Raw genomic sequence first — 14,302 nt, 5'->3', positions numbered from 1 at the left:
AATCAAAAATTATAATGGACCCTGTGCCAGTGCTCCCCAGCACATGCCTAGAGCCGGGCCTGCGTTTGACATAATCAGAGGATCTTTGTGCTCCTAATTTTTTTTTGTTTTGGCATCTTTCTTTAGTACTATAACCAATAGTACTAAAGAACACTAAGCTAGCTTGCTATGATCTTTGTCTCGAAGAGATTAATAACTTAACAACTGTTTCCGCATTTAGTAAAATAAACAATGTTGAATGAGAATGAATCAGTATTATATATTACGTTGTAAACATTGTTCACATAAAAACATTTTGAAGAAAGAAAAGGTTTGGATACATAGTTTAACATAAAATTTACAAAATAATGTTAGCGGTAAAGACAGTATATTTGTGCCTTTTATATATGGCACCGCATACTACAAATGACGTCTATGATGGTTACTGAGCAATAGATTCTTATACATACATTAATTCAGGTGTTTGTATTTATAAATCCTCTACTTTGTCTATGATGGTCACACATGTCACAAGTTTTAGTGGATAACAACAATGATGGACAGAGTAATACTATCTGCTGCTCACTTTAAGTTTAGCTTGTTTTGTTTTTCTTCTTAATTCTAACGTTGAGAGTTTCTTTTCGTCTTTGTAACATCTTTTTTTATTAATTTAAAACAATAGTACGTAGATTTACTCATTAATTATGCTGAACACATCAAAACTTATAATAAGGAGACATGAACAACACGATAACAAAGTAGCTTAGTAACTTAACAAACACTAGAAGGAACACTAGTTTATAGAGATACAAAACAATCTCATAAAAATGTAGACGGCAGAAGGTAATCTAGTTGCCAAGGTTTAAAGCTAGCTTACAAAGTAAAGACCATCACCTTTATGGGTTAACGCTACAGACTGTACAGGCGCGTGGTTACTTTACGCTGCCATATGTTTCTTCACTACCGGAACCACACCGTTAGAGGTGGTTCAATATTATTTCATTGCTTAATGAAACGACAACGTATTCGTGTAAGATGAGAATAACAGCGCGTTAAGACCATATATTATATTTTGTTTAAAAATAGGACCCTATTGGTTATAGTGCTAAAGAAAGATGCCAAAACAAAAAAAAAAAGATTAGGAGCACAAAGATCCTCTGATTAGTAGTACTATTGGGGTGGGCCCAAGGTGCACTTGCACAGGGTCCTTTATTTTTTCTGAAAGTTTTCTTCTTAAAATTAGGGTCTTAGTCTGCAAAAAATATATAATTAGGGTCTTAATTTATAAAATTCAAAACACATAACTACAATTTTGGAAAAGTATAATCTGAGCACAAGGCCCATAATGTTTTTAAGCCGGGCCTGCCTATATTATTTTATTCTTTTTGAAACACAGGACCTTATATTATTTAGTATCATCAATATGGACATTGAAACATTTTGCAAAGTGAACAAGTGAAAAAAAGCATTGAGTTATAGATAAAAATTGTAAAAAAAGGCTCAGAGAATCTACACCATGACGTCTTCCAAGGAATCCATGAGATGTCTTACTTCTTCTGGTCCTTGTGTTAGTTTGATAAATTACTATGAGTTAATGTCTAAATTGTAGATTATGTGGTCGTTTCAAAGTATTTATCTTTAATGAGAAACAGAGATATACAAAACAATCTCATAGAAAACTTATAGAGTGTCCTCTTTTCAGAATCTACAGCATTGGAACCCTAAAGCTATGGGTTTTTGTTTCTTAGGAGACAAGTCATCTGGTGTAGGCATCAGGACGGGGCTCCCCATCCACTCAACTCCCAATCTGCATAACATTTTCAATTCAGGGAACTCAGTTTCTCAACAAGACAAACAAAAGAGCCTTAGACCCTTTTTAGTTGCTATTTAAACTCACATGGGAAATGCAAACGATCCCCTTCCTTCATCTGAGTGATTAGACCCGCTAGATTTATCAGAGACATCAATATCTTCTTCTTCCTCGTTCTTCTGCAACAAATGAAAGTAACATAAATAAGAATATATAGCAAATTCACAAATTTAAATTTGTAACAATATCACCATTAAGGAATTTTCCTAATGGATAGAACTCTTAAATTATCCAATAGGTATCCAAGGGATTATACGTCCTAAGTCCTGTTGGGAAAGTGTTCTCTCCAGATGAGAGTGAATTTAAAATGGTTTCGAGTTTTGCCATACTGGACGTACGGACTTGCAAAAATATTACCGGATCATGAACACCACAAGAGACATTTTCAGTTGTCTTTTTTTTATGTCAGCAAAAACATTTTTAGTTGTCATTCAAAAAAAAAACAGGAACATCTTAAAAGAAAACAGGAACACCACAAGGACCTAGAACCACTTGTCATTCAAAAGAAAAAATAACAGGAACATCATAAAAGAAAATATTACCGGATCATGAACACCACAAGAGACATTTTCAGTTTCTTGGCATATAGTCTTATCGGCCTGATCATGTTCTGTCTCTTTAATCTCCAACGAGTTAATCTTCTCTTCTTTGCTTACCCCTTGGTCTCCATAAATGAGCTGTTTTAAAGAACACAATGCAAAGTCAAAGTTTGTGTTAGACATGAAAATTGATGCGTTAAAAGATTTTAAGAAACAGTGCACCCGACAACGAACCTTACGATGTACCGTTTTCGGTGACTTTTCAGATGACAATTCCACCTCTCTTCTCTCTTCTTTCCCTTCTTTCACAACGTCAAAACCTCCATCTTCACGGTCGAAGCAGAAGACAATGAAGCCAGGTTCATCTGAGGCCGGAGGCTGCGGCAAGCTCAACCGCCGGTTATGAGACGCAGATGTCGGAGAAACGCTGCTGCTGCTTCTTAGATGATGATGACGTGTACCTGGTGGGCTTAGACTGAGCTTCCTCTCTGACCTCTTCTTCTTAATCTTCCGCTTTGTCCTCTTGAACATTAGATTGTTGTTCGTTGTGTTACTGTTGTTATTAACTGCATCCTCATCTACATCTGAAAGATACAATCAGTAAAATGATTTAAACAATATGAAACTAGTAATTATAGAGTAGAGAAGAAGACCTATAGGAATCTTGCAAGCCAAGAAACAGGAAGCCCAATCTTTAACTCTCCAAGTGACAAGTTTTGGTATTGTCCATTGTGAAGCCATGGCTGTTTTTTTTTTGTGGAAAGAGACTTTCTCTTAGATCTTTTTTCACGAGAATGTGTTTTTTTTTGTGTGTTTTGGCTTTACCAAGAAAATAAATTCTGAAGGAATAAAGAGATATTTATTATGAGTGAGAAGAATTATTTGAAATTTGAAAATATGTTGGGAGACAATAAATAGATTGCCATGAATTAGGGAAGGGGGTTACAATGTGTAACACATGAATGCATTTAATACTATTGGAATAAAAAGAAAAAAAACTTCTTTTTTTAGGAATTTTAATAATTGGGAAAATTGGGAAATAAATGCTATCATAGTTACTATACACTGCAGAAAGAAATCCAATTTTTGTCATCTAAACTATTAAAATTGAAGTACACTTAACTATGTCCCCTTAAAGTTGCTCAAATATTACAAAGGACTGCCACTGCATTTAAAACAAATAATTAATCTAAATTACTATTATTATCTAACCGTATTTGGCCAGATTTGGCTGGATGATTTACTTACCAAACTTTTTTTTTCTGACATCACTTACCAAAAACTTAAAATGTACATTTAATATCCTGTGCATTGTAGTTTTATATCTTATATATTATACACATGACATTGAAAAAACACCTGTCAAATGTTACTGAGTCACCGCATTTGTATTTTTAATTTTAATAATAGCATTTACATTACAGAATATTTTATATATACAATGTAATACTTGCACAAATAGATTAACATTTGGGTTGATATATAGATTCAAAATTGTCATCAATAACGATCCAATTAATCATTTATAAAACACAGTAATTACCAATGGTTTAGAAATTTATAATGATTTTATAAAATTTAAAAACAATCAAAACAATCAATAACCATTATTAAAAAATGTTTTCAATATATATAAAAAAATACAACAAAAAGATTAATTTCATATACTAACTTAAATTATAGTTTTTATATTTGACATTAAACTTGAAGAATATAATATATATGATTATTTATAAGATGATACATATAAAATACTATTAATTATATGATTATTTATATGATGGACCAATACAATTAATTATATGATGACATATATAGGATACATAATAGTGACTAGGGCTGGGCGTTCAGGTATCCATTCCGTTCGTTTCAAATCTGTTTGAGTTTCGGATTTCCGGGGTCAAAGATTTCAACCCCGTTCATATATTTCTAAATTTCAGTTCGAATTATCACTAGGGCTGGGCGTTCAGATATCCATTCGGATTCGTTTCAGATCTGTTTGGGTTTTGGATTTCTGGGATCAAAAATTTCAGTCCCATTCATATATTTTAAAATTTCAGTTTGAATTACATTCGGATCTTTGCGGATTCAGTTCGGGTTCAGATAACCCATTTAAATTATTTTTTTTAAATTCACTATATATTTTGAATTTCTTAACATATAAATTGGTTTAGTTTGAATTTTGGATCAAAAATTATTTTAAATATTTTTGCTGTTTTGAGTGTACTTTCACTATGTTAGATATTTATATTTGACTATTTTTATATATTTTCAAGTATGTAAACCAACCTAAAAGTATCATATATATTCTGGATATTTTTATATACATTAAAACTAAAAATAATTAATATATATATATAAGTATATAAATCTTTTTCGGATACAGAACAAATATCCAAAATACTTTGGTTTGAATTGGTTATGGTTTCGGTTGTCTAAATATTAAAATTTTGATAGTTTAGATATTTAATCAATTTTGGTTAGGGTTTGTATTACTTTTTTGGATTGTGATCGGTTCGATTCTTCAGATTTGAATTTTTTATCCGGCTTTGATATTGACATGAAAAATAAATAGCAATATATTTCTAGAATATACACCCGCACGGGTGTGCGGGTCAAAATCTAGTTCTCATTTTAAATCTGTAGATTTATTTCATTCAATTCCCGTGAGGCAAAAAGACGGCATCAGGCATGGAACGGTCCCTAGAACATGGGTGCGTTATAGATTGCTTCTTTGTAGCCACCACTACAAGTGCAATGGTTTGTTTCATGAGTATGCAGAAATATAAAACAAATTTTTTGAGCCACTTAGGTACCGCGTGGCGTCATATTGGAGATGTGAAGTTTGGACTAAAAACTGATGGGCCGAAAATGATTGGATTGTTACTCGTTATTAACTTGGAAGAGATAATCCGGCAGATCGATGGACCAGCAAATTGGTAGGTTTTAACATCGACTTAACATTTACACGCAACAAAAAATAACATCGAGTTATTTAGCTAGGTACCTTGTTTCTAGAGAATATATGAATTTTAATTAGTAAAATCGGAAGTAATTAGAAAAGCTCTTTACACAAGTAATTTTAACAAATAGCACAAAGTTTGTATAAATTATATATCATGTTGAAAGTAGGTTGTTATATTAAAAATATCTTAATACAAATATGATGTGTTCTTAGAAACCAGTATTTTAAAATGCTGTGTATGCTTCGTCTCAGTGGCGGATCTAGCACCAAACTTAGATGGAGGCACATGACATTTTCACATTACATCTAACTCTCTAGATGGGGGCACTTTTAATACTTCATACATATTACTATAGCAAATTAAAATTTAGACGGGGGCACGTGACCCCGTTATGTTGGCTCTCCGTCCGCCCCTGCTTCGTCTAGACAATGTTTAGACGTTATGAGATAATATTATACATTGTTTTATGCAGACTTATATAACTCGAGTATATAATAGTGTTTAGGCGGATGCGCAACACATACGTAGATTTTTCAGTAGATTTTAGTTATTAATATTCAAAAACTAAAATATTAATATCACTATATTATTAATATTTTTTATATTAGTTTTTAATTATTTTATGTATTTTATGATTATTTATATTAGTTTAACTGTTTGAAAAATAATTTTAGACTTCAAATTCTATTTTATTTATATATTAATTAAACATGCTTTTATTCTTTCATAATTTGAAACCATTTATATACATTAAAATATATTATACATAAAATAAATATTTGAAATATATTTTATGTTCAATTTCTAAAACTAACATGTATATATTAATATTATATTTGTATTTTATGTAAAAATATATATCAAATTTAAGCTCTATTAATGTGTAATGAATGCTCTATTACATTTTAAAACACTGTTAGAAAACATAACTCTTAAAACTTGGAAAGAATGTTGCAACTTATTTCCCTACTTGTAAACATTTTGCAAATAAGTTTGAGAAAATGATTGCAAAACTTCCTTTTTCTCGATCTTGATTTGTGAAATTTTAGGTCAGGAACTATTATTCGAGGTGACTCGGAAAAGTCAGAATTCACATGGGAGCCCTATGATTTTTTTTAGTATTCCACATCAAAATTATTTTCAAAATTTAGTTATATATGTCCGGCAATCTTATTTCATTAACTCAGCTGAGAATAATAATATTATTATAAAATTTTTGAAATATAAATTATTACATGGTTCTCTATATTTTAAATGATATAAAACATTCGATTTAAAAACATTGATTCATTAATGTATTGTTAAATCTGTTTTTCTTTTAAACTAGAGTTTACAAAAAAGAGCGTAGGATTCTTCGCTAAATAAGTCAAAGAGCTCTCATCGTTAAGACCATCTCCAAGGGTTCACTCTATTTTCTACTCTAAAATAGAATGACTCTATAATAGAGATGAAGTTTGCTCTAATGGTACTCTATTTTAGACTAGAAAATAGAGTGATGAACAAAAAAAACAACTTACTCTATATTTGAAGTAAACCTATTTTTCACTCTATTATAGAGTGAGAAATAGAGTACTATTAGAACATTTTTTACTCTAAACTCTATTTTAGAGTGAAAAATAGAGTGGAGTTGGAGATACCCGATCTTCATTTGGAATAGATTCTCCTGCAAGCAGTCGGTCGTGTTCCCGGGATTAACAATGCAGAGATGCAATAAAACAGTCACTTTGTGTTGGAGATTTAGGATTTAGAAGCATTTAACTGTTATAAAATTTCCTCAGCTTAATATACTGTATTTAGGATTTGAGAACTTCATAAAAAGTGATATGTAGTGAATTCAACTACAGTGAAACCTCTATAAATTAATAATGTTGGGACTACACCAAAACTATAATTTTTTATTAATTTATAGAGATTATTAATTTATCGAAATACTAATTGAACCAAAAACTCAATTTGGACTATGAAATTATATTGATTTATAGAGATATTAATTTATAGATTATTAATTTAAAGAGGTTATAGTGTATGTTGTAATGCGTGTGTACTTGATAAGAATTCATACATGTTTTGATGGGAATGATCTTTTATCTTTTCGTTTTACGTTCACTAAACTGAGATATCTAAGATAAAAAATCTTTCAGATATATTTATACATATATGGAGCTGCAGATTTTTGTGTCTGTCAAAGTTTAAGATGGATGTAAATTTTCTTCAAAATGTCTGAAAATAGGTAAACAGAAATTTTGACTCAACTAGTTTAAATATCGATTATCAAGATTTATGATATATAGCATATATCATTTTGACTAGTTTGTAATTGGATTTACATAAAATAACTAGTATTATATCCCGGGCTTCGCACTGCAATTGCTTATATATATGAATATATGAAATATATATATATATATATATATATATATATATCTTTAATTTATATTCATATAAATTTTATTTTGAGAGTAAACAAAAATAATATCACCACATAAACACAAGACCAGTTTGACGAACAGATTAAGTCTTGATCTAGACAATATGCAGCTTCTCTAAATCTTGTTCCCTAAACTAATACGGTGAGTGGCACTCGAGGGATAATCCCAATTTGGTAAATCCGCAGTAGGCCTGGGCATTTTACCCGGACCCGAAGACCCGACCCGAAACCGACCCGAAAAAACCCGGTCCGGGTAGGAACCGACCCGATCAAATTACCCTATCGGGTCTTGTTGTAGAGGACCCGCGGGTCTTGGACCCGACCCGACCCGAACCCAAAACCCGACGGGTACCCGAATTAATAATATAAATTAAATAAAATGAATCAATGGGGAGTCGAAGACGGGTTATTTGTCTACATAGCAAAGGGGTCAGCCACTAGGAGACAACCAACTATTGTTCTATCTCGCATAGTTTAGTATATATACACATTTTAATATAATAAAAACACAAATTTTAAATAAAATGTCAAATATTTTCGGATATATTAATATTTTCAGATTTTTTTTGTATTTTTAGGTATTTTTTAGGTTGAACCCGAACCGAACCCGACCCGAACCCGACCCAGAACCGAACCAATAAATTCTAGTTACCCGAATGGGTCCAACTATATAAGACCCGACCCGACCCGGACCCGGTACAACCCGAACCGATCCGGAACCGAAAATTTAAAATTACCCTATCGGGTCCTAATCTCCTAAACCCGAAAGACCCGGATCCGAAAGGACCCGGCCCGAACCCGACCCGACGACCCGAATGCCCAGGCCTAATCCGCAGTTTAGTCTCCGTTGGCCACCAGATAATTTAACATTGTACATGTGGATCCATAGAATAGTCGGTTAACCTCGGTCGCCGGACACTGTGATTAATTGCTAAACTAATACCATCACAAGAAGTAAAACATATATATTCCAACAAATGGATAATTGATTTAGTCCATTTTCAATTAACCTATTTTGTTTGCGTAACATTTTCAATCATGCAGTAAGTAGGTTTTTGCCAATATTTAAAAAGCAAAAGAAATTTATAAATTTATAAAAAAAATTAGAAGAAAAAATATGACAACAAAATTTACATAAAGAAAATTATGATTTGACCATGAAGAATTTAACCTTCATCTAGCCATTTTGCAGTGCGTTTGCCTACCACTATTCATCCATAGCAAAAAAAAATTCCTTTTCTCAGTTCAAAATATTTTGTAAGACCACTATTGATTACGGCAAGAGACTATGTTGATGTGAATCCATGATATTCTCTTGGCAGTGTAAATACGACCATTAGAAACTTTCGATCTATTTGGTTAGAAATTGCAATTTCATCAATTTTTTTCTGAGAGAGTCAATGGAACTTTTTCAAAGAACTTAGAAATTTAAGTGTCAATAAAGATGAACTTATATGCATCGTGAGTTAAACATTCTCTTGAGGAACATTTAATGGATTTAGGTGCGTGCGATGAGCCGATGATGGGAATAGTGGTAGAAATATTAGGGTTTTTTAGTAAATAAAAAATACAAAGAAATCAGTTAGTTTAGTACACGCAACTGTTTTTTTATATATTTTTTCTTTAAATTGTATAATAGATGTCATGTGTTAGAAATTTATTGGTTAGTTAATTTGTGCTTTAGTATATAAAGAATATTAATATATCTATTTTCGTAGCAATGTATCAATGTTTGCTACTTTGTTATATTTAATTAAATGAGTTTGTTAGCCTCATTTAGCTGGTAATGTTTAAATATTATTAATTCTGTATCATTTTAAGTGATGTTTAAGGTTTTTGTATAAATATTAAAAAAAAATATAAATTTTTATGCAATTTAGGTTGATATATAAAAATCACACTAAATAAAACTAGTTTAGTCAATAGAAAATAGTATATTATTTTGCAATTGGTCACAAATTTTGAATGACATTAAATTTCATCTAAAATAGTAAAAACATCATCTATTATAAAACAAAATAATTTTTTTTAAGAGAGTATCAAATTTTGTTCCGATTGGACCACATTCTCAATAATATGAGGTTCAGGTTAGAGGGGGGGACAACAGCAAAGCACATGATTCACGACCACAGCTGATTTGGACAATCATCTTTCTAGGGAAAATTATAAAAAAGTACAACTATGAGTCTAGTATTTTAATTTCACATAAAATGAATTCGATTTAGAATACTATATTTTGATCATAGTTATATAGCTAATTACTAGATTACTACTCTTGACAATGTATTTCTTTCATTTATCTATTTTTATCATTACTATATATTATCCCAAATTATATTTAGTATGATATGGTTAGATATTTTATCAAAACCAATTAATAGACATATGGAACATAATATACATGTATTAATTGTACTGATTTAATTAACAAGAATTTAAATAGCAAACAATAGAGTAGATACATGCCATAGATCAAATATACTATACAAGCCAAATAAATCTAAATATGTGGATGAAGTTGTAAACTATTCAAGCCTATCTTCGACATTCAACTTTAGATTATTGTGCTTTGGCAATGGGTTTATTCATCTTTTGCATCGGGAATGAGAAGCAAGCCAACCATACCACATGAAATCTTCACGGTGGTCTTTTTTCATATAATATTTTCCTTGTAGGTTACATATGTGGCTGTTGATTATAACTTCTAGTTATAACTCCGATTCAAATGTACTCAATTTTGTATTTCGAAATATTAACTCACAAATGAAAATTTTCAACAAATGCTTTTAAAAAATAAACTGTAGTCCCGTTTGAAGTAAATATTTTTAGGTTTTGAAATCAAAACTTTTTTTGAAAATTGCTTATATATCATTATCAAATTCAGTTTTCAGAAAGAAAAACTGTGAATAACATGGCTTTAAGTAATATATATATATATATATATTTAAAGTAAAATATGATATTTTCATTTTATTTATATTGATTTACAGTTTGACAAAATTCTTGAAATAGGATAATTATTCATATGTATATTGCCATTAAAATTCTTTAAATCATCAAATCATAATTTGAGTCACATGCAATGAATAAGATAAATGATATAATAAAAGTTATAATAACCTTTGCATGAATAAATTGCATAGTATAGTTAGAACCAACCTTGAACAAAAATAGATTAAGCCCATACTTTCGGCCGCCAAATATTAAATATTAATTCGGTCACATTTTGATCAAAAGTTCTTTTAGCCTATTTGATAAATGTATTCTTTTTACTATCTTGAAGAGATCAACAGTTCGACTCTAATAGGCCACACAATACTTTTTGGCTTCTAGTCTACTTATTTCTAGGACCGGCTCTGAGTATAGTTGCATATCTTTATTTATTTATCTTTTTCAACATTGTTGCACACCTTTATTGACATTATGTATTCCAAGATATCAATACGAAATTTTGACCCAAATCTCAATGTTCCTTTTCTTTGAAAGAAACAAAACAATACAGACAGGAGAATCAGAGCAGTTTCACTCAGTATGCAACTCTGTGTGACTACGATGTCTGTCAGATGCTCGACCCATCCAATTATTATATTAAGCATTGCACTACACTACAATGACTCAGTGGCCTCTGTAAAGAAAATAAAATAAACGTGTAATTCAAGTTTTGAACCATTCCTCTTGAAATATTTTTTTATTTCTTTTTACGTAAACTAAGTCTAATCATTTGCTCTCTCTCTCTCTCTCTCTCTCTCTCTCTCTCTCTCTCTCTCTCTCTCTCTCTCTCTCTCTCTCTCTCTCTCTCTCTCTCTCTCTCTCTCTCTCTCTCTCTCTCTCTCTGTTCTGTTCTGCTATATAAGAGCATCTCTACATACTATAACCTGTGCGAGAGAGAGTAAAAGTAAAACGGTTCTTCTTGGTCTAGAAATCCGATATATAATGATAACAGCTTCACGTGTTCCTCGTCAAAAAAGTGTCTCAGTGAGTACAATCTTCAGGTGTCTTTTGGTTTTGATCAAACGATCTATTAAATTCTCTTAGGCAACCTTTTCATCATTCTCTTTACTTGTTAATCTCACTTAAGAAAAGAGTGGATTAAAGAGTGTTACTTCCTTTGATAGATCTCTAGCTAGGGTTTCAATTAGTTTTTATAACAATAAGAAAGAAATAAGATCAAGAATCAGAGATGGTGAGAACCCCATGTTGCAAAGAAGAGGGAATAAGAAAAGGAGCCTGGACTCCTGAAGAAGATCAAAAGCTTATTGCTTATCTTCAACGACATGGTGAAGGTGGATGGCGTACTCTCCCAGAAAAAGCTGGTAATTATTGTAAATTTAATATAATTAATTAACAGCTGATTATTTCTTAATTATGTATGTATTCGTAACATAGTGTGTACAACAAAATGTATATAGGGTTGAAAAGATGTGGGAAGAGTTGTAGATTGAGATGGGCTAATTACCTAAGACCCGATATTAAGAGAGGAGAGTTTAGTCCTGAAGAAGACGACACTATTATCAAACTTCATGCTCTTAAGGGTAACAAGTAAGAACAATTTCATTTGTTTATTACTTTTTGTAAAAGTTAATTAGTAGTTTAGAACTATATATTATATTAATATATAAGTATTTAATCTATTTATGGAGTATAATATTTCTTATGGTGTTGAATATAATTGAAGGTGGGCCGCAATAGCAACTTATTTGGCTGGACGAACTGACAACGAAATTAAAAACTATTGGAACACAAATCTTAAAAAGCGTTTAAAGCAGAAAGGTATCGATCCAACCACTCACAAACCGATCAATTCAACCGATCAAACCCGTATCGGACCAAAAAAACTTAAGCTCAGTTCTTCCGGTTCAGCACGTGTTCTTAACCGCGTCGCGAGCAAATATGCGGTCGACTTAAACCGGGATCTTGTAACCGGAATCATCATAGGAAACTCCTCCACAACCATCACCGACGTTTCCCAAAACTCTGAGGTTGAGAACTCGACCATCACACTGCTCAACAAAACGTCGACATCTTCGGGTTTCTCCGATAACTGTTCTTTCTCTGATGGTTTCACTGAGTTCTTTAGCAACGAAGAGATCTCCGATATGTCTATGAGTCTCGATCATGTTGGCCTTATGGAAGAGTTAAAGGGAATTCTAAGCTACGACAATGCCGGCGCCGGAGAAATTAAGGGTTCGCCGGAGGCTAACGTAAGTGATGAAATGGAGTTTCTAATTGATTATTGGAACGTAGAGGACGATCAGGATTTAGAGAAGTTTGTTAGTTCGTTAGATTCCAACACTGGTGGTGTCGTGAGTTAAGAGCCAAATCAATTACACGTTGGTTTTCTCTTTTGATCGATATATGTGAACTGTGATGGACTGGTGTATCGCCAAGTGGCGGGAGTAATGAGCAGTTGTAATAAGTTAATAATGAAATAATTATTTCTCGTAATTAATCTAAACATCAATACCATTAAATCAGAATCATCCCAAATTATGCCCTTAATGAATGTTTTAAATTTTCCAAAAAATCCTTAATTTTACAAAAGATGATAAAATTCATTAATGACATTTGAGTCTTTTAGTTTTGAGCCAGCAGAAATATATTTAAATGGATCAATAAATAATAGGCTTACACATATTTATAAAATATGCTACTATTATTTAATATAAATATTTTATGTTCAGATATTAGAAATATATATTCTGAAAATAAATTAATAGAAAACATAATGACATTATAATGTTATTTTCTTAAATCTATGTATCATAAAATTAATTTTAAATCTAAAATAGAAAAATAGAAAAATACAAACATATAATAGGTTATTAATAACAAAAATAAACTAATATTGTCATATTAATAAGTTTTTATATTATCTTTTTATTTAGATGACATAATAAAAATATCATCAAAGTTTAAAGACTACAAATTTATGTAGTATTAAAAATTATATGATTAATTTATAAAAAAATCAAAATACTATAAGATATTTTATGTTTTATTTGATCATTGGTATTAGATCACAGGTTAATAATGAATTTTTGGATTTTACCGGGTTCTATCGGATTTTTAATTAACGATTTTTCATTAAATCCGAACTAGATTATATACATGGTACGGGTCTACCAGTTCAGCAGATCTAGGTCGAATATTAAAACACTTCTTAAAACTCAACATTATTTTCAAAAAAACTATTAAATTATATGTTCTTTAATAAAAATTATAAATTCACTCAATTCACTCTTGACCAAATATTTGTTCTATTTATTTTTATTTTGAAGAGAAAAAACAAATAATAAAAATATAAGAACTCAATTGTTATGATTTGAAACAAAAATAATAGTAATTTGTAAATTAATTTTCGGTTAATAAGTGAAAACAACTCTCGCGCTTTTTAGCAATATTTTATATAATTATACAATCTTTAAAATTATATAATAGCCCAAGTAAGAATTTCGGATAAAATATTGTTTAATTTATTACAAACACAAAACGGTTTTAAGACGCATTTTAAATTTCGCCA

General features: G+C 30.8%; 2 protein-coding genes across 3 annotated transcripts; one reads left to right on the top strand and one right to left on the bottom strand.

The window, feature by feature from the left end:
- Nucleotides 1–1,325: 1,325 nt before the first annotated feature.
- Nucleotides 1,326–3,257, bottom strand: LOC108826278 (protein BREAKING OF ASYMMETRY IN THE STOMATAL LINEAGE). 2 transcript variants are annotated; one of them, XM_018599662.2, is made up of 5 exons: nucleotides 3,042–3,257; nucleotides 2,623–2,972; nucleotides 2,392–2,526; nucleotides 1,877–1,968; nucleotides 1,326–1,786 (listed from the first exon to the last, which is right to left on the bottom strand). In XM_018599662.2, the coding sequence occupies exons 1-5, from the start codon at nucleotides 3,127–3,129 to the stop codon at nucleotides 1,678–1,680; spliced, it is 774 nt and encodes a 257-aa protein (XP_018455164.1). In that variant the 5' UTR covers nucleotides 3,130–3,257; the 3' UTR covers nucleotides 1,326–1,677. The 2 variants fall into 2 exon arrangements, with proteins under 2 accessions (XP_018455164.1, XP_018455165.1); XM_018599663.2 differs by having other exon boundaries at nucleotides 2,623–2,966; nucleotides 3,042–3,250.
- Nucleotides 3,258–11,670: 8,413 nt separating this feature from the next.
- LOC108826355 (transcription factor MYB34-like) lies at nucleotides 11,671–13,221 on the top strand. Its single transcript, XM_018599743.2, has 3 exons — nucleotides 11,671–12,095; nucleotides 12,192–12,321; nucleotides 12,458–13,221. Exons 1-3 carry the CDS (start codon nucleotides 11,963–11,965, stop codon nucleotides 13,092–13,094), a joined length of 900 nt encoding a protein of 299 aa, XP_018455245.1. The 5' UTR covers nucleotides 11,671–11,962; the 3' UTR covers nucleotides 13,095–13,221.
- The last annotated feature ends 1,081 nt before the right edge of the window (nucleotides 13,222–14,302 follow it).

This window comes from Raphanus sativus, chromosome 9 (assembly GCF_000801105.2).
Source record: "Raphanus sativus cultivar WK10039 chromosome 9, ASM80110v3, whole genome shotgun sequence".
Taxonomy (NCBI): Eukaryota; Viridiplantae; Streptophyta; class Magnoliopsida; order Brassicales; family Brassicaceae; genus Raphanus; species Raphanus sativus.
Note: the sequence above shows the minus strand (reverse complement) of the source record. Positions and strands in the feature narration are given on the sequence as shown.